The following is a 25888-nucleotide window of genomic DNA, read 5'->3' as shown; positions in this document are numbered from 1 at the left end:
CTGTAGTGTGGACTGATATGTTTGGAGTAAAGAATTTTAGAAAAGGTAAGATAAAAATTATGCAAATTAGAATAATTTCTGACCTAATATATGTAGAAATACTTTTCTGTGAACGTTGATCATCTAAAGATGTATATTGCTTCATTAATAATGTAATACACATTCATATTTATTGAATATTTATTTGTCAGATATTCTATTAAGAAGTTTATATAGCCAGGCATGGTGGCCCATGCCTCTAATCCCAGCATTGGGTAGGAGTGGGAGGCAGTTACCTCCTCTTGAGGCAGGAGGGTCACTGGGAGTTTAAGGCCAGCCTGGGTTGTGTAGTGAGTACATGGCAAGCCTAAATGGCATAATGAGACCCTGTCTCAAAAAAAAAAAAATTCAGTTAACCTTACAGTATCCCTGATATTAGTACTATTAGTGTTCCCATTTTAGAAATAAAAGAGCTCGGGTTAAATGAAGTAATTTTTCAATGATTTGCAATTAATAAATAAGACCTAGTTTTGGGAAACTGGTGCTTGCCTCCTCTGCTATGTTGCCACATTACTAAAGTTAATAATTGTTTTTTGATTAGGTCTTTTCAAAACAAATTATTTTTAGTTGAAAGCCTAATCCCTTGAATTCTGTATGGTGAGTTAAAGAAATTCAGGCAGAATTTAAAATGAGATGAAGATGTAATGAAATCGTATCTTTTAACTTATTTGATGAGGTATATCTTTCTATTAGCAATCATGTCTTTAAAGTTTTAAAATTAAAATAGACTCTACAAATAATATTATAACAGCATGAAAAGTAAAAGAGACTGAAAGTTAATCTTCAATACTACCATCCCATCCCATCAATTGTTCTTCTCTTTATGTTACTTCATGGATCTGGTCAACAGAAAGATGATATTTTAATTTGCATGCATCTATGTGAGATTTATTAGATTTAACCCTATGAAATTTTACATTTTTGACCATTTTCTATAAAAGTGATAATTTGATATAGTTCAACTTAATATTTTTCAGCTTTAATTGAACATTTAATACTAACATTTTCATGTTGCTATGTAGTCTTTATACTTGATATTTTAAAGAATGTCTCATTTCATCAAGTAAAAGATCACTTAACCATTCTATATTTGTTGTCCTTAGTTTTTTACTATTTTAGGTAAATATCTTTATATATAGATTTTTTTTTCCCTTTAAGGGTTACTTCTTTAGGAAAAATTCCCAGTCATAGAATTAGTGAATCAAAGACTATTAATATGTTACAGGTTTTGATGTGTATTTATTTTCACTTTACAAATACAATAAAATTGTAGCCAGTAGTATACAAATGTATGAACTTAAACAGAACCTGGTTATCTTTGAATATTATTTTTTTGCTAATGTAGTAGGTGTAAAATGATATTTAATGAATATTTTAATTTGTTTTTCTTTGATCACAGCAAGGTAGAACATTTTTGCATGTTTGTTTACCAAACTCATTTCCTCTTGCATAGAAGATCAAAGCATATTCTTTATTCATTCATCTATTAAGCCTCTTATTTGTACATGATAATTATTCATTTTAAACAATATGGATCATCTATTTTTCTTTCAAAATAATTTTAATGGCTGTTTTTCTTTTAATTTTTATATTTTAAAAGATACATGATAGATTTTATACTATTAAATGTAAATTTTTCTTAACTGTTAAAGCTTAGAAAATTTTAATTCCTGCATATATTTAAACATTTAATTTTATTTGCCATATTATGTAAAATTTAAAAAATATTTTGTTGTTGATATAGAATTTATTTTGATTTAGGTGGTAAACTGAGGACGTAATTTTGTTTTAAATCTGCTAGCCATACATCACCAAACTACTTCTTGAAGAAATTTTACTTTATCCATTGTATTTTTTCTAAGAGGAAAATCATCCAATGTGATTGAGTCTATTTTTTGAGTGTTTATTTGGTTCTACAATTTTTTATGGTGCCAGCCAGATATATTTTAGTACTTCATAGGATAATCACCTTTCATACTTTTCAAACTGAGAACATGTAAAATATTTTCCCCCTACTTTTGTTTGGCTAATTGTATTGGTTAGGTTTAAAATGGTATATTTATTTGCTTTTGCTGCTGTAAAATAATACCACAAACTTAAGAGCTTAAAAGAGCACAATTCTGTTTATTTTTTAACACAGTTCTGTAGATTAGGAATCTGATATTGGTCTCACTTGGCTAAAAGTCAGGGTGCCACTAAAGCACCCCATATTCTTTTAGGAGACTGGAGGAGAGAATCTGTTTTTTTGCTTTATGCACCTTTTAGAGCAGCCCACATTCTTCCTTTCATAGGGCCTTCATCCACCTTCAAAGAAAGCAGTGCTCTGTCTTTCTAACCTTTTTTCTCTATGAACATAATCAGGAAAGAGTCTCTGATTTTAAGGACCTATTTGCCTAGGTTAGGCATACCTGGATAATTCAGGATCCTCCTCCCTCAATGTAAAGGCTTCACTCTTCATTCATTTTTTTCAGTGCTAAATCATTTAGGCCACTTAAGGTAACATTCACATATTCTGGAGGCAAGGGTGTGGGCATATTTCCGAGACCATTAATCTGCCTACCACAGATAGTGTTGGAGGCAGGTGGTGGAACCACTGAGCTAAATCCCTGGCCCGATAGCATTGGAAGTCTGTTAAATTGATATTGAAAGGTCTAAGCAGCATTGACATTTGGGCCACATTTCATTTTCCCATTCATCATTAAGGTATAGTTCAGTTTTCATGGTGATTACTTGGTGACATTTTGAGGTTTACTTTCATATTTTAAAACCCTCTCTCTTTGATTATTCTTACTTAAACTTCCATATCATGTGATGTTATTGTGAACAAGACTTGTCTTTGCCCACGTTTCTCTCCAGTATATTTTTCTAACAGGTTGTTACTTGGTGTCCTTAATTCTTTATGAAAATATATTCCCTAATGTAATATCAATTTGGCACCCGCTCTGCAAGAAGAAACATATGCTGGCAATACGTGGCGCAGTGTAAAAGCATCTCCTAGGGAACCAACCCAGCTATGCCATATTGAGAAATCTGCATTTTCATTATTTATTTGAAAAGATGCAAAAATGCTGAGGACTGAGGTGACCTTCAGAGCTTAGGAAAGACTGCTAAATACTACCTATGACCTTGTTTGCTCAGTGTCCTGAGCAGAAGGACACCCAGCAGTATAGGAACTGCCCTGGCAAAGGGAAATGGCATATGGGCCTGTGTTTGAGAGAAAAAGTTTTGCTTAGGGATCATGCATAGGCCTTCTCTCCAAATGATTGATTAATTTCTACTTTAGCAGGTTGTGGTTTATAATCCACTTCTTTCTAAGGTTGATGTTTGTGTTGAAAGCAGGCTCATCTAAGAGACAACTTACAGTGTGGGAAAAAAATTTTTATCAGCTGTTCCTCAGACAAAGGTCTACTATCTAAGATATATAAAGAACTCAAAAAGAAAATCAGATCCCCCAAATTTATAAACCCAATTAAAAAAGGGGCATCTGAAATGAACAGACATTTCTCAGACAAAGAAGTAAAAGCAGCAAATAAACATGGAAAAATGTTCAACTTCACTGGCCACTTGAGAGACAGATGAAAACAATACTAAGGTTCCACCTCACCTCAGAAAGAAATCAACTAATAGCAAATATTGGCATGGTTGTGGGGAGAAAGGAACCCTTCTCCATTGTTGATGGGAGTGCAGACTATTGCAACCACTGTGGGAATCAATATGGAGATACCTCAAACAACTAGGAGTAGAGGTTCCATTGGACCCAGCTATTCCTCTGCTGGGTATCTTTACAAAACAATGAAAAGAATCATACCACAGTGATATATGCTCACCCATGTTTATAGAGGCACAGTTTGCAACAGCTAAAACTTGGAAACAGCCTGATTGCCCATCAGCTGGAGGCTCCATAAAGAAGATGTGGTTTTTCTGTAAAATGAAATAGTACTTAGCCATAAAGAACGAGAAAAGGGAGGGCAGGGGAATGGGAAAAAATGAGAACCAAGATACATCATGTAAAGGTACAATATCCCAAAAATGAATGTAACTGTAGGGTATACCTAAAATGTACCAATAGAAAAAGTCTCTTATTAGTTAATAGATTGACAGATCTAATCTAATCCTCCCCCTCAGTACCCCGTATTACAAATAAGAGAGCTGATTCTTTGGGAAATTAAATTACCTTCTCACTATCATGTGGCTCAAGCAATATCTCAGTTGAAACTGGAACCAGGCCTTCCATATCCCAACTGCAAGATCCTTCCTTTGCATCATGAGCCTTCTTTTTTTTCTCTTCTCCCCTCACTTTTTTTCTTTATTGGTACACTTTAAGTATACAGTATAGTATACTTAAAATGTACCAATAAACTCAATGAGAGAAAAAATATACAAACCAGAGAAGGATCTGATGAATTACAGGCCAATCTCCCTAATGAACATGGATGCAAAAATCCTAAGTAAGATACTGTCAAACAGAATGCAGCAATTCATCAAGAAGGTTATACACCATGACCAAGTAGGATTTAACCCAGGAACACAGGGGTGATTCAACATATGCAAATCAATAAATGTAATATACTATGTTAACAGAGCCAAAGACTAAAACCACATGATCATCTCAATAGATGCAGAAAAGGTGTTTGACAAAGTCCAACACTCATTCATGATAAAAACCCTACAGAAAATTGTTATAGATGGCCTTTAACTCAACTTGATAAAATCCATCTATGACAATGCAACAGCCAACATCATATTAAATGGACAAAATTTGAAAGCTTTCATTCTAAAATCAGCAACAAGACAAGGATATATACTGTCACCACTCTTATCCAGTATATTTCTGGAAATGTTTGCCAGAGCAATTAGTCAAGAGAAAGAAATAAAAAATAGAGACAGGAAAAGAAAAAGTTAAATTATCATTTTTGTGGATAGCGTAATACTCTACATGGAAGACTCCAAAAACTCCACCGAAAGACTTCTAGATTTAATAATCAAATTCAGTAGCATAGCTAAATACAAAGACTCAAAATCAGTAACACTCCTGTACACAAATAACACGTTTCACAGTAGCATCCAAATAAATGAAATATTTAGGAATCAGTCTAAGGAGAGAAGTTAAAGACTTTCATATGGAAACCTACAGTACTCTTAAAAAGGAGATAAAAATATCCCTTGTTCTTGGGTAGGAAGAAACAATATAATGAAAATGGCCACATTTTCAAAGCTGTTATACAGATTTAATGTAATCCCAATCAAACTATCAATAGCATACTTCACAGAATTAGAGAAAACAATCCTAAAATTGGAACCTGAAGAGACCTAGAATAGCAAAAACAATTCTGGATGGCACAGGCAAGGAAGGGGCCATCATAATCCCTGACTTGAAATTGTAGTACAAAGCTACTGTGATTAAACAGCATGGTACTGACAAAAAAAAAAAAAAATCACAACGCAGCACAACAAAACAGCAGGAGCAACAATAATGACAACAACAACAACAACAACAACAAAACAGACCCAAGAATCAGATTAGAAGATGCAGAAACAATTCCAAACACACAGAGCCACCTTATCTTTGATAAATGAGCCAAACATCTTCACTAGAAAAAAGATAGCCTCTTTAATAGATGGTACTGGAAAAACTGGCTTTCCACACATCGAAGATTAAAACTAGATCTATATCTTTCACCATTTACTAAACTAAAATAAAAATGTATCAAAGATCCAAATATTAGAACAAACAAATTTGCTGGAATATAAAATAGGCAGAAATCTTGAAGACACTGGAGTAGACAGAGATTTTATGAACAAAGCCTTGATCGCATAGAGAACATCACAAAGAATCAACAACTGGGATAACATCATACTAAAAAAGTTTTGCACAGTAAAAGAAACCACCAACAGAGTGAAGAGACAATCCACAGCGTGGAAAAACTTTTTCCAGCTGTTCCTCAGACAAAGGCCTAGTATCTAGAATATATAAAGAACTGAAAAAAGAAAAAAAAATCAGACTCATCCCAAATTTAAAGACCCAATCCAAAAATGGGCATCTGAAGGGAGTACACACTTCTCAGAGGAAGAAGTACAAGCATCTAATGAATATATGAAAAAATGTTCAACATTACTGGTCATTCAAGAGATGCAAATTAAAATGATGCTGAGATTCCATGTCACTCCAGAAAGAATGGCTGTTATCAAGAAATCAACCAATGACAAGTGCTGGTGGGGCTATGGAGAAATAGGAACCATTCCCCATTACTGGTGGGAGCATGGACTGGTGCAACCACTGTGGAAATGTGAATAGAGATTCTTTTTTTAAAAATTTAATTTATTGGTACATTCTCGGTAGACAGTAGAGCTACATTCATTACTGGGATCTTGTACCTTTACATGCCAGGTCTTGGTAATAGATTCTTAATAATACTAAAGTTGCAGGTTCCATTTAATCCACGTATTTCCCTTCTTGTTATCATCCTGAAAGAATTAAAAGCATCATATCACAGTGATATTTGTACATTCATGTTTGTATGAATTCAGTTTTTAGTAGTTAAATCTTGGAAGTAACCCAAATGCCCAACAACAGATGAATAGATAAAGAAGATGTGGGGTATTTTTTTATGCAGTTATGTACTATTCTGCCATAAGGATGGATAAACTTGAGATGCTTCCAGGATAATGGTTGTACCTTGACTATATTCTTAAGTGAAATAAATCAGATGCGCATGTTTAGATATTGCATTGTTTCTCTGATGTGAGAAATAAAAAAGGGTAAATAAGGTCCAATGTAGATATTGGGAAATAGGAAAAAATGTTCAAATGAGAAAAGGAACAATGGAAGGAGGAGGAGGAAAGGAAGGAAGGGAAAAGAAAAAAGATAATAGAAGGAAAAAGATGGAACAAAGCTTTTGTAAATAAAGAGGGACAGAGGAGTTGCAAGGAGGGGAGGGGATTGGGGGAAAAATAATTGAGATACATTATGTACAGGTACAAATTCCCTAGGATGAATGTGATCATTATGTGTATCTAAATTGCACCAGTACAATTAATTTTACACATCCAGGAAAGAAAAGAATCACAGAATTTTATGGCTCTTTAAGAGTAAATCCACAGCATTGTGTTTTCGGAGAAAATGCCTCCTTTTTATGAAAAGGACCCCTTAACACTGTGCCTACCACATGCAAAGCGTCAGTGAACACATGTTGCTATAGAAATAAAAATGTCACCAATGACTTATATCACAGAAAGATTTCCTAGTGTTGCTGTTTTTGAATAGCACACTGAATCAGGCAGAATGGTATGTGACTGTAATCCCAGCACTCTGGGTGGCTGAGGCAAGAAGATCACATGGTGGAGTCAAGCCTGACCAATTTTGGTGGGTTAGTGAGACCATTAGTGGGTATCTGAAAAAAAAAATGGCTGAGGATATAGTTCACTGTGGAGGTGCAAAGTACAAGCCCTAATTATGTGCAAGTAAAAAACTAATAGATGATACATAGATAAAAAGACTCATAAATACTTAGATAAAAATAATAAAATAAGTAAGTAGCCACTGATTTACTTAGTATGAAGAAAAAGATGAGCCACAGAGTCTTCTTATCAGAGTGTAGACTCAGGTTGTGGAACCCCAAGGCATGACCTCACTTCCTTGGCAACATCTCCAAACAGAACGTGGAACCCTTGCTAATGGGCCTCACAATCCAGTAGCAGCGTCTCCCGAGCTCACTTGGCCAGAGACGGTCAAGAGCGAACATGCTGAGCTGCTTCTCCACTTCGCGAGGCTGCAGCCTCAGGACCCCAGACAGAGAAAATATCTGTGAAAGATTGAGAAGACGGCTGACTCCATCTAGATGCCGCAGGCCGCACTGCCGCAGCCACACGACTGTCACAGACACTCCAGGGAAGGTCTCCCCGGGAGTGACCACCAGTGACCTACCAAAGTCAAGGCGCCCCAGGGAAGTCTCCCTAAGCCCAAATACCACCGAAGCTGGGAAGAGCGCAGGGCAAGTATCACCTCGCCCAGAAACACCCAGTCGCTCTGGGCAGATCTCCCCAGAGCCGAGCACAGAAAATCCAGAGAGTCAAAATCCAAGGGCGGAGAGCGAAGTCACAGCCACCTGCCCCCGAGAGACACTGGGAAGCCTGGTGTATACATCCACCCAGGCCTGGTCGCCCCCGTTGGAAACCACATCACAGAGCGCCTTGCGGAATTCCGGCCAGTGTGGTCCGTGCAGGCAGTCAGGCCACACTCATTCACCAAGCCCTTCCTGCCCGTTTTCCTGGGCAGTCAACCCGTCTATGGTCCCTTCTTCCCAGGCACCTCCACCACCCACACCTCTACCGATCGGTCCTCAGCTTGGGAAGAGACATCATGACAACGTCTTTTGAGAATTCCAACTCCTTTGAGAGCCTGTGTGATAAAGATCGAGATGTGTGGTGTTTGGACAATAAACAGCTTTTCACCGCAGATTGGGTAGAGGAGGAAGGAGACCCGTTTATTCTGTCACCTCAGAGTTAGAAGAGGGTCTTAGGCTTTCTGAGCTAACGAAGGAGTTTGAACTCTTTGTTCATGTATCACCTTGTATACCAGAACATCCTAAAGTGTCTTGTCCAAGGGAGGAGAAATCCATCCACCAAAAAGGTTCAGGCCGCTGGAGAAAGCTGTATTGTGAAAACGGCCATACTTTTCAAGCCAAACGCTTCAGCAGGTGAGCTCACTGTGCTGTCTGCACAGACCGTGTAGGGGGCCTTGGCCGCCAGGTGTATAAGTGCATCTGCTGTAAACTCTTGGTGCACAAGAAGTGCCACCAACTTGTCACAGTTCACTGTGGGCAGTGTTCTCTACCATCAGAGCCCATGGTGCCAGTGGATCCGTCAACCATGACGTCAGGCCCTGCTCAGACAGCGAACCCACATAATCTTTCAAGTCAGGAGGCTTTAGAACAACTTGGTGAAGAGAATGAGGCAGGGAACACTGGGGAAAGTGAAAAAACTTCATCCAATAATTTAGATCTTCAGGACTTAAATTTGCTCCAGGTGATAAGGGAGAGGAAGTTATGCCAAAGTGCTGTTAGTTCAACTAAAAAATTCAGATCGTATGTATGCAATGAAAACAGAAAAAAGAGTGTCAACAGTGATCAGGTAAAAACAGAGAAGCACGTTTTACAGCAGGCATCTAATTGTCCTTTTCTTGTTGGACTCCATTCTTGCTTCCAGACAGAAAGCAGACTGTTCTTTATTCTAGACTATGTAAATGGTGGAGATCTGATGTTTCATAGGCAGCAACAAAGAATACTTCCTGAAGAACATGCCAGGTTTTACTCTGCAGAAATCAGTCTAGCATTCAACTGTCTCCATCAGCAAGGGATACTGTACAGAAATTTGAAACTAGACAGTTTATTACTCGACTCAGAAGGGCACATTAAACTGTTTGATTACTGTATTTGTAACGAAGGCTTAGAGCTGGGAGACACGACCAGCACTTTCTGTGGCACTCCTAATTACCTGGCTCCAGAAATTGTAAGAGGGGAAGAGTATGGCTTTGGTGTGGACTGGTGGACTCTTGGAGTGCTGATGTATGAGATGATGGTTGGGGAGTCTCCATTCCATCTTGTTGAGAGCTCTGACAACCCTGACCAAAACTCAAATAATCTCTTGGAAGTTATTTTGCAAAGAAAAATTCACATACCTTATTATTTGTCCATAAAAGCTGCAAGTGTTCTGAAGAGTTTTCTGAACAGGGACCCAGTGGAACGACTGGGTTTTTTTCCTCTAAGGAGATTTGCTGATGTCCAGGGGCATCTATTCTTTCAAAATGTTAACTGGGAGATGATGGAGCAAAAGCAGGTGGTGCCTCCCTTTAAACCAAAAATGTCTGGGGGAATTGGTTTGGACAGTTTTGATCCTCAATTTACTGATGAACCTGTCCAGCTCACCCCAGATGATAATGACATCGTGAGGAAGACTGATGGATGTGAATTTGCAGGTTTTGAGTATATTAATCATCTTACAATGTTTGAAGAAGAATGAGTCTGATCCTCATTTTCAACTATGAGTACTCCTTATGTTGCTATTCAGTGCATGGAAAAACTTGTTACCAGCTTGGATTCAATTAACCATTTCATAATTGTCTGGAAGATAATTTTAATTTCTTTTTTGTAGTTGTTCTTAGATGTAATATTTGCTTCTTATAGTCTGTAATAGGGAATATGAAGTTTTTTTTTGTTGATAGAGTTGCTTTTTATCATATGACTTAAATAACAATGAGGCAATTGCCTGTTAACTAAATTCCATTTATTTTGTGGAGAGAATGATTAACATTTTTTCTTGTTATTTACAATACAGTAAAATAATTTTTCTTTTAAATAGAATATCTTACCTATGCTAGTTTCTCTCCAGACCATATTACCTGTTCTTTTAGGGTCTAGTTTATGTATTCTTCAGGAAAATAAAAAAATAATAACAACTTTGAATAAATATGGAGAAAACATATAGTTCTATCTCTTTAGTTAAGTTTTTCTTAATAGGATAACACATGAAATACATAGTTGAATTCATTTTGGGGGCAGAGTTCTTCAAACTATTTTTATTAAAATTGGCAGGTAACAATTATTTATAGAGTTGCCAGATACAGCATTCCTCTGATTTAGTACCATTTTTATGCAAAGGACTTGAAAAGTAACCATCATCCTCTAAATAAGTTATAGTGTTAAAATCTTAGGAAAATTTAGTGCTAGGTAAGCAATTTAGGTTTAAATATAAAATGATTTAAAATTTGTAGGCATTTAATAACTTACCTGTTTATCTTTTTTAGATGCTGTATTTTATTAGGAATTAACTTTTCCAAAGATTGGCCAAAGCTTTTAAAAAACATATATTGTCTTATCTTCAAATAACTAAGTATGAACATAATGACAATATCAAAGGAAAGTATTTATAGACATTCACATGTTCATGTCTGAGGCATATATGTTTCTCTTAATGGCTGGAACTTATTTTAAAACAAAAAAGCAGTATTCACAACATAAAGTTATAGAGAATTCTAACAAGTCAAACATGTTTATGACCTTGCTTTTAAGAGCTGCTCTTTGCTGTAGGACATTTCGGAATGTAAAATAATCACATAGGTTGTTTAACGTGTTTATTACTGAGCCCACATTAGAATTCTTTTGGGCCTTTGGACCTTATTTTGAAAAAACACTTTTTAAAAATTATTCTTTTTTTCCTCCAGTTAAATAGTAAAAAGTGCATTCATGGTATAATATTTTAAGATGGTATAAGCAGCAATTTACAGCCTTATGAACATTTTGGAACAAATCTTAAATGAATAACTTCATTAGATATCATCCCTGTTTCCCCCACAAAATCTTATCAGTTTTCTACCAGTAATATACAAATGATGAGCATTTTTATGAGGTTTTAATCTTTATTCTGGATGGTCTTTGTTTTTAAAATTTTTAAGTAGTAAGACTGTGTATTTTATGCAGAATTGCATTACAAATGTTTTCAACTGTGTTCTATTTTTTGCAGTCTTTAAGGGTCATGCCAGTTCTCTTCATATTATGTAGAAATTCTCTCAAAATACTCGCCAAGGGAATAAGGCAGTTTGTGGTAAAAAAATAGCTGGCATTTTGTTGTTCTAAGAAATAATTTATTTTGCAGAACTCTATATGGTCCGATCATTTTATGCATATGCAACCTGGATTAAATTTCAAGTACATTGTCCAGTGCCAGTACATTTACTTTATAAATTTGTCTTTTTTTGTCATGTAGAATACTGCTTTGTTCATCCTAATGTAATCTGTATCTGTATACCTTATTTTTCATGTTAAATACCTTTAAATAAAACATTTAATACTCATCAAAAAAATGAAATACTGTGTGTTTTTCACTGAACACATCTCTTTGCATCAGGTAATCAGTATCCAAAATGTTTCATTCATTGTTCCCATTTTTATTCTTTATTTTTTTCAAAATATCTACATATGTACCCTTAAAAAGGACCATGTTGTTGATCAAAATGGATCAAAGATCTAACTAAAACAAAAACTAAATCTGCTGGAAGTTTGAATAAGTAAAACTTTTGAAGACATAGATGTAGGCAAGGCTTTATTAACAGAACTCTGATCACAGAGAAAAATATTACAAAGAGTGAAAATTGGGATCACATTAAAAAAGCTTTTGCACAATAAAAGAAGCCACTGAGTGAAGTAGCAACACACAGAATGGCAAAAAGTTTTTAACCAGCTATTCCTCAAAGACCTCATATCTAGAATATATAAAGAACTAAAAAAAAAAGACCCCCCAAATTTAAAGACTCAATCAGAAAATGGACCTCTGAAATGACACTTCTCAGATGAAGAAGTACAAATATTAAATAAATATATGAAAAAATGTTCAGCATCACTGGTCATTTGACAGATGCAAATTAAAACAAACAGATTCCACCTCACTCTAGAAAGAATGACTGTTATCAAGAAATCAACCAATAACAAATGCTGATGGGGCCGTGGGAAACAGAACCCTCATCCACTCTTGGTGGAAGTGTAGAGTGATGCAAACACTGTGGAAATCAGTGTGGAGATTCCTCAAAAAACTAAAACTAGAGGTTCCATTTGACCCTCTGTTGGTATCTTCCCAATAGAGTTAAAAGCATCATACCACAGCAACATATGCACCCCTATGTATATAGCAGCATAGTTTGTAAAGTATTTTTCAAATATCCATCAACCGAGGAAAGGCTAAAGATGTGTGTATGTTTAATATAGTGGCTTTCTACTCTGACATAAGGATAAGCTTGAGACATTTCTAGCTAAATCTGCATTGTTTCTTTGGTGTTAAAAACCAAAAGTGAGAATAAGGACAAAAATGTGTAAAAGATATTGGGAAATGGGAAAAAAATGTTCAAATGAGAAAAAGAACAAGGAAGGGGTGAGGGGAAGAAAGAAGGGACAAGAAAAAAATAATATAAGGAAAAAATGAAAACAAAACTTGTAAATAAGGAGGGGAATGGGAAAAAAGAAGCAAGATGTATCATGTACAAGTATAAATTCCCTATGATGAATGTTACCATTATGTATATCTAAAATATTAATGTGCTTTGCCTCAAAAAACAGTGACAGTAGGACTTGCTGTTCCTTTGAAATACGATTAAAAGCACAACAGTCTTCTGACACTGGATCCTCTAGCCTGTTTCCACATGAAGCCTTGTTGTGCAGGTCTGGAGAAGAGAATCAAGATAGTCTGGATGGATTTGGCCTCCCTTCTTCTGACCTTGTTGAAATTCTCCCCTTCCACTCTTTTTGTGCATTGACACTTCTTGATATTTTCACTCTTCTACTATTGTTCCTCTTTCCTGCAGATCTAGGGTTTGGATGTCTAATGAGCCCAGAGTGGCCAGTGAGACCATGTGGCTTGCAGTAGCAATGACCTCAGCCGTGACTCACCAGATCCTAATAATCTTCATGGAACTCAACTTGTGGCCCATCTCTTACTTAGTATCAGTGCTGCCCTCATAGACTCTGGTGGGTGAGGTTCCATCCATCGTTGTGGGTGTGTGTCTAGCAGAGTGCTGGCATTGGGTAAACTATCTTCAAATTCCAATTTCCTTCCTTCCACACATCTAAGATCCTTTTCACCTCGGGTTTTAGAAAGCACACAGACTATGGTGGGAGGTAAAAGGTGACTCATCTCATCAAATTTAGAACTTGCTGTTAGAGGCATCCAGGTTATCACTAATATTTCCCTGGGCTCAGGAAATAAACCACAAATCTAGATCCCAGGGAGTAAGACATCACACTGGGCTTACAGGTATGGCAACAACCCCATGCATTTATTGAATGCCCCTATCAGCTAGTCATTATGGACACAGACTCATCTTGAAGAGTTAGGGTCTTATTTGGAATTCAAGCCTAAAACAATTTTAGGGTGGTGTAACATAAATGATAACAACAGGATACATATCTTGCCATTGTCTAGCTTGTTAGAGAAGTTAATTTCTGGGATGCCAATCAGTGATGAAAAGAGTATACGAGGATTAGAACAGCAAAACTTGTGTGATATTCTGTTTTGAGGAGTGAATAGAAAGCAGTGATAATTTTTCCATTTTTAATGTTGTCTATATTATATATTATTCATATTTAAACATTTGGAGCCAGACGTGGTTTAGGATTCCTGTTTTTTCATTTACTAGCTTTGTTGTCTTAAAATTTTATTTTAAAAAATCTAGTTAAAAGATAATATTCATATTTATGGAGTATAATATTAAATAAAATTTGACATATTGACTGTAATGTTTAATACTCATATCAGGGCAATTAGTGTTTCTATCTCTTCGGGCGCTTATTTCTATGTGCTGGAAAACTTAAATATCTTCTAGTTATTTTGAAGTACATAATAAATTGTGATAAACTATGCAGGTAGTTAGGAACACTAGAACTAATTGCTACTATCTAGCTGTATCTGGTATCCATCATCTGGCTTTTCTATAATTTCCCTCCCTCTTCTTCTTAGTCTTGTGACTACTGTTCTGTTCTCTTCTGTGGAGTTGAGAAAATTTCTCTGAAGCTCATATTTCCTGTGAATATTTACTGAGATACTGCACACAGTGTTCTGTGCTACTTGTCTGGCATTTCCTAAATGTCATTTCTCATTATTATATTATTATTATTATTACTGCTCATTAGAGAAACATGACAAAGAGAATTGGTATTTTGGACCCCAGTTTGATCACTCAAATTGAGCTATTTAGTGGGGTGGAAGTATTGAGAACCGTATAGAGATCTATTCCAGGATTCCACAAAGTCAGGAAATCAAAGGCTGGCATGGTCACAGAGAAACCATTTCCTGCAGAAGGAGAACTCAGAGCTTCAGACCACAGCCAGGTTGAGAGCTGTGGCCTACATCCCCAAGTATAAAGGAGGCTGGAGAGAAAGGGGAACCCTCAGGATTGTGCATCTGATGAGGAAGTCCTCAGAGGGCCCTGTATAGAGAAATAAAAGGGAAGTGAGCACTATTTTACAGCCTGGGCTTTTGAAAAAAGACTATTTTATAGCATATTGGAACAGGAAGTGGTCTCCATCTGAGGACTACAGAGTTAGAAAGAGTGGCATCAGCTGCTAGGCCAGATCGCAATTCAGAGGCACCAGATGTGGCAGATGGCTGTGCCAGCAGGCTGCCTGCCTTCCTTCCAGGCTGTGAACATGGTGGGAATCAGGCTTTATACTTCCTTACACAGCTGCTGTTAATGAATGTAGGAATGTGGTCATAAAGAAGGGCTCCCTTAAAAGCATTTTAAAAGAGATGATGGTGGTGGAAATGAAGATCAAGACATTTCTGCCTGAAAACAACTTTATCGAAGTGGAAGTGATACAAGAGCATTGCATCTGAGGGGTGAACTTGGGAGCAGGTACATTGCATCATGAATTTGCTTTGGTGTTTGTTTTGAATCCTTGACATTTTGTAGATGACTGTCTTTTCTTGGGAATTTGCATGGTGCTCTTCCTGTGTTTTGGAATAACCCTCACAATTTAGAGAGCATGCCGACCTTTGGCCTAGAGTTCGTTCACAATTTTCCCAGACCTTGGTATGACCGGGGACAAAGCCAATGTTCTGTTGTTAGAGTTGTTTTGAGACTATTCAGGCAGGTTCTTGAGTGGACATCTAAGCTTTGGTTTGAGGGTTGGGAATGCAAGCTCAGACCAGCAACCACTGTATTTATGGCCTGGAATTGGAGGGTTGCATCAGTGGCTGACAGAGTGTATGCCCTGCCACCACCCACCACCCGAATGTTAATTGGGTATGGTTTTTAGTCTCTGTGTGCCTCACTTTCTCTGCCTGTACTCGATGGGATGAGATTCCCTGTACTAAATAACTGAGTTATAAATTATGCAAAGCATTTATAGTAAATGATCAGTAGATATCATTCTTGTTATGCATGTCTCAAATTCAGTATCATTATTCATCCATATACTGTATTAATTTCTAGATAATTTACTTTCTCAGTTTTAAATCATTTGAATAAGCTCTACTTGGCTGCATAACCATTTTGCTTGTGTTCATTTGCAAGACAGTTGTATAAACTGCACAACCATCAGAGGAGCATCTTGAAATGAAAGTTTTTAAGACCAGATGGAGATAATAACACCTTGTGTAGGTAGGCTGTTAAAAAGCAGAGTAGACTGAGAGGGAGGGATTTAATGATGAGACACTCCCAAGAGAACCATCTGTTTTTGTGCTCTTTCAGAGATGTTTAAGGATGGATGAGTCCATGAGAACCCCTGCCTATGTACACTGCTAAGTGAAGAGAGGCCCCCATATTCCTGTACAGAAGTGTACTAGGAAGGTCTGCAAGTGTGTGTGCATGCATATGTATGTGCATGTGTTTAAGGCCTCTTTTAATATTATACATTGTCTGGGCTGTGAAATAAGCCGTGGAGGAGCAGAGCAGGATTGCTGTGCATTGTTTCACATCTGATGCCCTGTTGTCAGGGCTATGATCTCCTGGCATTCAGCAGGAGTGCTCTCAGGACAGGCTTTGGGAATCATAGTAATGACTAAGCAGCCACTACTTACTGACTGACCAGTACGTATTAGGTGCTACTTATATTCATTATCTCCTACCCTGACTGCATCCCTGTGAAATGCCCCCACCCCGATTTTATAACAATCTCTCTTGGAGACTTATTAGCTGTTTTTTTTTTCAAGTTTATAGAGGTTGCAAGTGGCAGAGTTGGAGTTCAGTAGTTGTTATTTGAATCCAAAACATGTATCTGTCACCTGTAAGAGATAACTTTGTTGCCCCTCCCAAAACAAAAACAAATGGACAATGGAACCCTGCCTCTAACATCCTGTAGCTCACCTCTGAATCTGAGGTAATTAGTATCAGGGTCAGCCATTCTAAACACAGTTAGAATTGGCCAGGGCTTAGAAGTGGCCTGGCCTACAGGTGAACTGGTAATGTCCTTAGGGTTAAAAGGATGTTACTGCCAGGTAGAGCAGCAGCAGGTAACACGTGGTTGGTGTAGTGTAGACGACTGCTGGTGAGTTTTCAACCCCATTACTCTTTGCCTCAAGATCCAGAAGTTGGATTGAGAGGTCTGCTGCCATTTGTCTTCCAGGCCCAACTCCTTTAATCCATTGTGAATCTTCAAAAAAATCGCATATTCTGAAAACTTTTGATTTAAAGCAATCAAACCCTGAAAAAATGTGAGTTAAATTTTTTTAGAAAACAGTAGTATATTAATGCATTCATATATTTGTGTTTTTTTGTATTAATAGACTGTCTACTGACTTCATTCTAAGCACTCATTTTCTTTTTTTTTGTCTTTTTTAAACCTTTATTAAGTTTATTGGTACATTTTAGATATCTGTACAATCAACATTCATCACTGGGATCTTGTACTTTTACTAAGCGCTAATTTTCTTACACTTTTCTCTCTCTTTTTTTGTTGTATTCAGTTTTCATTTGCTTTCTTTTTTTTCTGTGATTTTTAGCATTTTAACTTAGATCTTTCAAAAATAATTCTCCTACTCCTAGTTGATATAATAGATTTAAGTGATATGTTTTGGCCCTAGGCTAAAAAAGGTGACAAAAATCAGCGTCCTTACATCACCTTTCACTTTTGCTTTCTCCATCTCTTCCTGATTTTTGTCAGTAATATTTTTACATCATAGATGAATATAACACATACATGCCATTCTCTAAATGTAATCTTCACAGTTCTTCATTGTAGCCCTTCAGTGAAATGGATCCATTCTTATAACTTGGTCCTTTTGCAGTAGTTTCTTTTCTCATCACTTGGTTAGTTAAGTTTTAACTCTAGAACTTTTTTCAAGGACGGCTCATGGGAACTCATTGCTTGAACTCTTGCACATTTGAAATGTGTTTGTTATGTTGCTTCTATTTTTTTTCCACTGAGTTTATTGGTATTTTTTAGTATACAGCGCAGTTAACATTCATCATTGGGATCTTGTACCTTTACATGACAGTTCTTGGTTCTCATTTTTTCCACATACCCCTGCCCTCTCTTCACCCCTCCCATCTCCCCTATTTACAAAGACTTTGTTTCTATTTTTTCCTTTTCTAATATTTTCTTTCCCCTACCCTTCCAAACTCCCCTACACCATCAGCCCTTTTCTTCCCATTTCACATTGTCAGTTACACAATTTGGATCCCATTTACACTTTTAGTTTTTCACACCAGAGAAACTATTTGATATTTACACATGCGTGTCTTATTTATTTCACTTAAGAGTATGGCTTCAATATGCATCCATTTTCCTATGAATGACTCTAGTTTCTCTTTCTTTATGGCTGAGTAGTACTCCATTTTATAGAAAAATAAACATCTTTATCCAGTCTCCAGTTAATGGGCAATTGGGCTGTTTCCAAGTTTTAGCTATTACAAACTGTGCTGCTATAAACATGGGTGAGCATATATCACTGTGGTATGATTCTTTTCATTCTTTTAGAAGGACTCCCAGCAGAGGGAAAGCTGGGTCAGATGGAACCTCTAGTTCTAGTTTTGTGAGGTATCTGCATATTGATTTCCACAGCAGTTGCACCATTTTGCACTCCCGCCAACAATAGACAAGGGGTCCTTTCTCCTCACAACCCTGCCAGCATTTGTTATTGGTTGATTTCTTGATAGCAGCCATTCTTTGTGGGTGAGGTGGAATCTCAGTGTTGTTTTCATCTGCATCTCTTGAATGACCAGTGATGTAGAACATTTTTCCATATATTTATTTGCTGCTTTTACTTCTTTATCTGAGAAATGTCTATTGATTTCAGATGCCCATTTTGAATCATGTCTTTATATTTGGGGAGCCTGATTTCTTTGAGTTCTTTATATATTCTAGATAGTAGTGCTTTGTCTGAGGAGTAGCTGGTAAAATTTTTTTTCCCATATTGTAGGTTGTCTGTTAGCTCTGTACGTGCTTTCTTTTGTAGTGTAGAGGCTTTTTAATAAGATGAGATCCCAGTTGTCGATTCTTTATGCTAGTTCCCATGCTACTGAGGATTTGTTCATAAAGTCTTTTCCTATGCATTGTCTTCAAGAGTTCTACCTAGCTTATCTTCCAACAAGTTTAGGGTTTCTGTTTTAATATTTCGATCTTTGATCCACTAGCATTTTAGTTTAGTGCATGGTGAAAGATAGGGGTCTAGTTTTAATCTTTGGCAAGTTGCAATCCAGTTTTTCCAACACCATTTATTAAAGAGGCTATCTTCCTTCCAGTGAGGATGATCAGCTCCTTTGTCTAAGATGACGTATTTGAGTACATCTGTTGTTTTTGTGTCTTCCAATCTGTTCCACTGATCCTTTAGGTCTGTTTCTTTGCCAGTACCATGCTGTTTTTATCACAGTGGCTTTGTAGTATAGTTTCAAGTTGGGGATTGTGATACTTCCTACCATGTCTCTGTTGCCTATAATTGATTTTACTATTCTAGGTGTTTTCTGTTTCCAAATGAATTTTTGGATTATTTTCTCTAGTTCTGTGAAATATACTGTTGGAATTTCAATTGGGATTTCATCGAATCTAAATAGCAGTTTTGGAAGTAAGGCCATTTTCACTGTGTTGATTCCTCTTACCCAGGAGCAAGGGATATCTTTCCATTTTCCTATAGTCTCTTTGATCTCTTTTCTTCAAGTGCTGTAGTTTTCAGTGTAGAAGTTTTTGGCTTCTTTCATTAGATTGATTCCTAGATACTTCATTTTTTTGGGATGCTATTGTGAAAGGAATTGTTTCCCTAATTTCTCTCTCAGTGAGTCTGTTATTTGTGTACAAGAAGCCTATGATTTTTGAGTGTTGACCTTGTACTCAGCTACTTGGCTGAAAGAGTCAAGTCTAGAAGCCTTTGGCAGAGTTTTTTTTAAGTCTTCTATGTAGAGTATCATATCATCAGCTAATAATTACAGTTTAACTTCTTCCTTTCCTATGTTTATTACTTTAATTTCTTTCTCTTGTCTAATTGCTGTGACTAATGTTTCCAGAAGTATATTGAATAGGAGTGGTGATAATGGGCATCCTTGTCTTGTTTCTGATTTTAGCATGAAGGTTTTCAGTTTTTGGCCATTTAATATGATATTGGTTCTTGGTTTTTCATAGATACCCTTTATCAAGTTGAGATAAAGACCATCTTTTCCAAGTTTCTGCAGGGTTTTTATTTTATGTGGGTGTTGAATTTTGTGGAATGCTTTTTCTGCTTCTATCAAGAGGATCATATGGTTTTTGTCCCTGACTCTGTTAATAGAGTGTATTACATTTATTGACTTACATATGTTGAACCATCCTTGCATCCCTGGAATAAATCTGACTTGGTCAGGGTGTATGATTTTCTTGATGACCCTCTGTATTGTGTTTGCCAGTATCTTATTGAGGATTTTTGCATCTGTATTCATTAAGGAGATTGGCCTGTAGTTCTCTTTTTTTGGTTGGGTGTTTCCCTGATTTGGGAATCAAAGTAATACTTCCTCCTGGGAATGAATTTGGAAGTATTGCTTCTCTTCTAATTTCATTGAAAAGCTTAAAGAGTATTGGCATTAGTTCTCTAATGTCTTGCAGAATTCAACAGTGAATCCATCAGGACCTGAAGCTTTTCTTCATTGGTAAACTGTTAATTATGTTTTCTGTTTCACTGGTTGTAATTGGGGTGTTTAGAATTTTTTTATCTTCTTTGTCCAACTTCATTAATTCGTAAGTATCAAGAAATGTGCCCATTTCTTCTGTGTTTTCCATTTTATTAGAGTACAGTTTCTTGAAATAGGTATTGATGATCCTCTGGATTTCTGCTGGATCTGTTGTGACTTCATCTTTTTTATTCCTAATTGCATGGATCTGAGCCCTTTCCTTTTTTTGACCGGGTTGGCTAAGGGTTTATCGCTTTTTTTATTCTTTCAAAAAACCAACTCTTCAATTCATTGATTTTTTTTTTTGGTATAGTTCTCTTCATCTCCATTGCATTGATTTCTGTTTTTATCTTTCTAATTTCCTCCCTTATATGAGTTTTGAGTTTTTCATGCTCTTCTTTTTCTAGGAGATTAAGATTCATTATTAGGTTGTTTATTTGAGGTTGCTATGTTTTCCTAGTGTGGGTATTCAGTTCTGTGAATTTTCCACATAGAACTGCTTTCATTGTGTCCCATACATTCCTGTATGTTGTATTGGCAGTATTTATTTGTAAAAATAGACTAATTTCTTCTTTTATTTCCTCTGTGAACCATTGATTGTTTAGGAGAGTGTTGTTGAATTTCTATGTCTTATGGTTTTTTATGCTATTGATCTCCAGCTTAATTGCTCTATGGTCTGATAATATATATGGGATAACTTCGATTCCTTTGTATTTATTCAAACCTGTTGTATGAGCTAGTAAGTGGTCTATTTTGGAGAATAACCCATGTGCAGCTGAAACGAATGTATGTTCTGATTCTGTGGCATGGAACACTATGTAGATATCTATTAAGTCCATTTATTTAGAAGCTTGCTTCAATTCTAGTATGTCATTGTTGATTTTTTGTCCAGATGATCTATCTATTTGTGATAGTGGGGTATATAGGTCTACCACTACAATTGTATTAATGCATATTTGTTTTTTCATGTTCCTTAATTCTTTTATATATTTGGGGTCATTAATATTTGGTGCATATATATTTGCGATTGTCATCTCTTCCTCCTGGATTGGTCTCTTTACAAGGATGTAGTGGCCTTCTTTGTCTCTGTTAATCAGTTTTGTATTGAAATTTACTTTGTCTGTGAATAAGATAGCTACTACTGCTTTTTTCTTGGCTCCTGTTGCATGGAGAAGTGTTTTCCATCCTTTCACTTTCAGTCTATGAGTTTCTTTTTGAACTAGGCATGTTTCTTGTATACAACATATTGTTTGATATTGTTTCTTAGGCCATTCTGCCAGTCTATTTCTCTTGATTGGTGAATTGAGGCCATTGACATTGATAGTTAAAGCTGATATGTATTACCTTATCATTGTTGTGTTATTGTCCTGTTGTTGGCTCTTTTTAAGTTTCCTCCTCTCACTTTAGTTTCTTGCTTTGTCTAATTGATTTGCTCTGTTGGGCCTTACGGTTATGTGACCTCCATTGTCTTTTTCTAGGATATTGTTTAGAATTGTTTGTAGTGCTGGTTTGGTATTCATGAAGTTTCTCAGGTGTTCTTTGTCATTGAAGTATCTTATTTCCCTGTCTATTTTAAAAGATAGTTTTGCAGTATACATCAGTGTAGGTTGGAAGTTGTTTTTTCTTAGGACTTGAAATACATCCCTCCAGGCTCTCCTTGACCTGAGGGTTTGTGTTGAAAAGTCTGCTGTGATTCTGATGGGATTTCCTTTGCATGTGATTTGTTTCTTTTCTCTTACTGCTTGTAGTATTTTGTTCTTTTGTTGGGTTTCTGGGATCTTGACCATTATATGTCTAGGTGTAGATTTTTTTTTTAATCATGGCTACTTGGAGTCCTATATGCCTCACTTATCTGTATGCCAAATTCTTCCCTTCCATTTGGGAAGTTTTTTGTTATCAATTCTGTGAACAGTTTTTTGAAGTCATTTGTATTTTCTCTCACTACTTCATGGATTCCTATCAGTTTTATGTTATTCTTCTTTTCATCATCTAAGTGTTGTTGGATTGATTTCTTATGATCCCTTACTGTTTTTGAGAGATCTCTCTTTTCACGTTCACTTACTGCAATCCTGTCTTCTGTTTCTGAAATTGTATCTTCACATTCGTTTATCCTCCTGTGAAAAGTTTCAATAGTGTTTAATCTCCTGGATATCTGTTTGAATCTGTTTCATGGTTTCCATTTCTTTCCTATGCTGGGCCTTCATGGCTTCTATCATGATCCTTAGCTCATCTATTTTTTGTCAGTTTCTTTTCTAGAGTCTCTAATCATGCCTTTCATTGTGCTCACCATCTCTGTAGTTATCTGGGAAATTATTTCTGTTTTGCATTTTTCTGGAGCCTGATTGATCTGTTTTGTTACTTCCTGTGCTGTGAGTTCAGGGCGCCCTGGTTTTTGATTGTCAGACTTTTCATCCTCCTTTGCCCTACTTTTTGCCATTGGTGAACTGGAAGTCTGTCTTTGTGCCTTGCTTAAGTGTTTTCTTCCTTGTTAATTTTTGTTGTTGGGGTGTTCTTGGTTTAATTCCTTGGTTAGTACTTCGATCTTCCTAATATAGCTGCTGTTTAGGTTTTGAGTCTGTAATGACTTAGAGATACTCTCATTTTAATAATATCAGAAAGGACAACTCATTCAATCAGTCACAACCCTTTAGCCCAGCTGATACAATTAGTAACATAATAGCATCAAGCACAGCTTAGAAATTGACCATTTGTGGTAGTTATTAATCTAGCACCTTTCAACCATATGAATTAAATCAGAATCGAGGACCATCCCAAAATATGTTCAGGGTGAATAAACTCTTCAATATAGCAACTTTACCCTTCAGATTGGGACTTAGAAGGAGTTAGGAGGAGAGGAATAGATAGGCGGAAGAATAGGAGAAGATTTCAGGTGAAGCCAGAGGACATAGGATGATCATGCAGACTCCAGGAAACTGTTGAAGACAAGAGAGAAAGACAGAGTGCAAGTACAAGGACAAGAATAGAACAACTTAACAGTAATAGGGAAGATATAAATTATACTCACTTTCCTTTGAAACAATGACACTCGAGTGAAGAAAAAAGAGAGAAGTAAAGAAAAAGAAGAAATCCAAATTAGAGCAGGAACAGGAACAAAAAGGGAGATGAAGAATAATGTGAGGGAGCAAGAGACTGAGCAGGAAAAAGCAGAAAGAAAAAAGGAAGAATTTCAGAATGGGAAAAATAAAATTTTAAAACTAAAAAGTAAAAATTAAAAATATGGAGAAAGGAAAGAAAAAAAATTGAAGAGCCTCTTTCAGGTTATATCTGTGCTGTCACAATAGACTATGTGGGCAGCAATGTGCAGACTAAGTCATTTAGTCTCAGCTAGCTGATGGCAGACCCCTGAGATTCAGGCTCAATTCTGGCTGCAAGGCCCAAGTTGAACTCCCTGACCTCCTGCAAAGTTGAACTCTGCAAGGTTCTATTGCAGGTTCCTGATGCCCTTCCCCTGAAGATAATCCAAGTTCTGATGGAAGGTGTTGATCCCTCCATCTTACCCACTGCAGAGGTCTGATGTGCTTTATTGTAGTTGTTCACTTCTGTTCTGTTTTTTGGAGCTCAATAAAATGGCCTTTATGACCACTTGTGTCTCTGCAGTGTGGATCTAAGTCCTGGCACAACCAGGAGACCCAAGAGCATGGGGCAGGGCTGGGAGATGCTGCAGAGGTGCCCACATGGCTGGTTGGTCCTCAGTGGTCTGCTCTGATGAAGGCCTGGGATATGGAGAGCTCCCTGTGCAGCTGGGTGGTCCTCACTGGTCTGCTCTGATGAAGGGCCAGGGTGCTGGCCATTTTGCTTCTATTTTTAAACAAAAGTGAGATAGATATAAAATTCTTGAGTCATACTTTCTCTGCAGACTCTCAGCATTTTTCTATGATCTTTACTTTAGTGGTATTTTTTTTTCTTGTTTTTTAGAGAAGGTCTCTGTGTATAACCAGGTCAGCCTCAAACTCACCATTCTCCTCCCTCAGCCTTCCTAGTGTTGGGATTACAGGTATGCACAATTGTGCCTGGTCCTTTTTGTGTTATTGAGGCAGTTTGATACATCATAATTATTCTAAACTTTAAGATGACTGGACATTTTACGTAACTATTCAGAGTGCCAATTATTTCTGAAGTATAATATCTAGCATGTCTCAGTATCAAACAGTCTACATTATTTTTTACATGCATATTGTGACCTTTCTAATATATAGGTTCATAGGTTCATTCTTTTTGTGATGGAAAATGTTCTAAAAATAAAGTTTACATTCATAGAGGTGTGATACAGTACCGTCCTACATCAATAATACTAGATTCAGTTTTGGTTTGAAATTTACTTTGTCAGCAAATAAGATTGCTACCCCTGTTTTTTTCTTGGCTCCTGTCACATGGAGAATTGTTTTCTATCTTTTCACTTTCAGTCTATGGACTTCTTTTTGCACTAGGTGTGTTTCTTGCATACAACATATTGTTGGATTTTGCTTCTTATTCCATTTTGCCAGTCTATTTCTCTTGATTGGTGAGTTGAGGCCATTGACATTGCTGGTTATAACTGATATGTACTGGCTTGTTATTGACATGTTATTGGCCTTTTGTTGACTCCTTTTACTTTTTCACCTTCTCCTTTTAATTTCTTGCCTTGCCTATTTGATTTGATCTGTTGGGCTTCATGGTGTTGTTGCCTTCATTGTCTTTTTCTAGGATCTTGTTTAGAATTGCTTGTAGTGCTGGTTTGGTATTCATGTAGTTTCTCAGGTGTTCTTTGTCGTGGAAGTGTCTTATTTCCCCATCCATTTTGAAAGAGAGTTTTGCTGGATACATCAGTCTAGGATGGAGGTTGTTCTCTTTTAGTACTTGAAATATCTCATTCCAGGCTCTCCTTGCCCCAAGGGTTTGTGTTGAAAAGTCTGCTGTGATTCTGATGGGCTTTCCTTTGTATGTATCATACCTCTATGAATGTAAAATATCTAGTACCTGCCTTATGATACATAGTAGGGGCCGTGCTTTATCAGAGCTACATTTAATGATATTACTCTAGAATGTTCTCTTTCCAGATGATGATTAAGAGGCTAATAGAAAAAATGGTGCCAGGTACCACAACAGCAACAGAACTTTGCTGTTTTCTGGATATTATTCTTTTCTTTGTTTTTTGTTTTTTTTTTAATGGAATGTGCTGAATGTCTATAATTTTGTTCAGATGACTGCAGAACCTGGAAAAGCTGTTGCTGCTAT

General features: G+C 36.6%; 1 protein-coding gene across 1 annotated transcript; it reads left to right on the top strand.

Annotated features, from left to right (window-relative positions):
- Positions 1 to 7779: 7779 nt before the first annotated feature.
- Positions 7780 to 10056, top strand: LOC104865935 (protein kinase C iota type-like). The gene is given in 5 exon segments (XM_033756923.1): positions 7780 to 8264; positions 8344 to 8534; positions 8537 to 9069; positions 9071 to 9137; positions 9140 to 10056. Coding segments are annotated over 5 exon segments (2193 nt in total).
- Positions 10057 to 25888: the final 15832 nt, after the last annotated feature.

This window comes from Fukomys damarensis, unplaced genomic scaffold (genome assembly GCF_012274545.1).
Source record: "Fukomys damarensis isolate Sample0158 unplaced genomic scaffold, DMR_v1.0_HiC HiC_scaffold_28, whole genome shotgun sequence".
In the NCBI taxonomy this organism is placed as follows: domain Eukaryota; kingdom Metazoa; phylum Chordata; class Mammalia; order Rodentia; family Bathyergidae; genus Fukomys; species Fukomys damarensis.
This window is presented reverse-complemented; position numbering and strand designations above follow the sequence as displayed.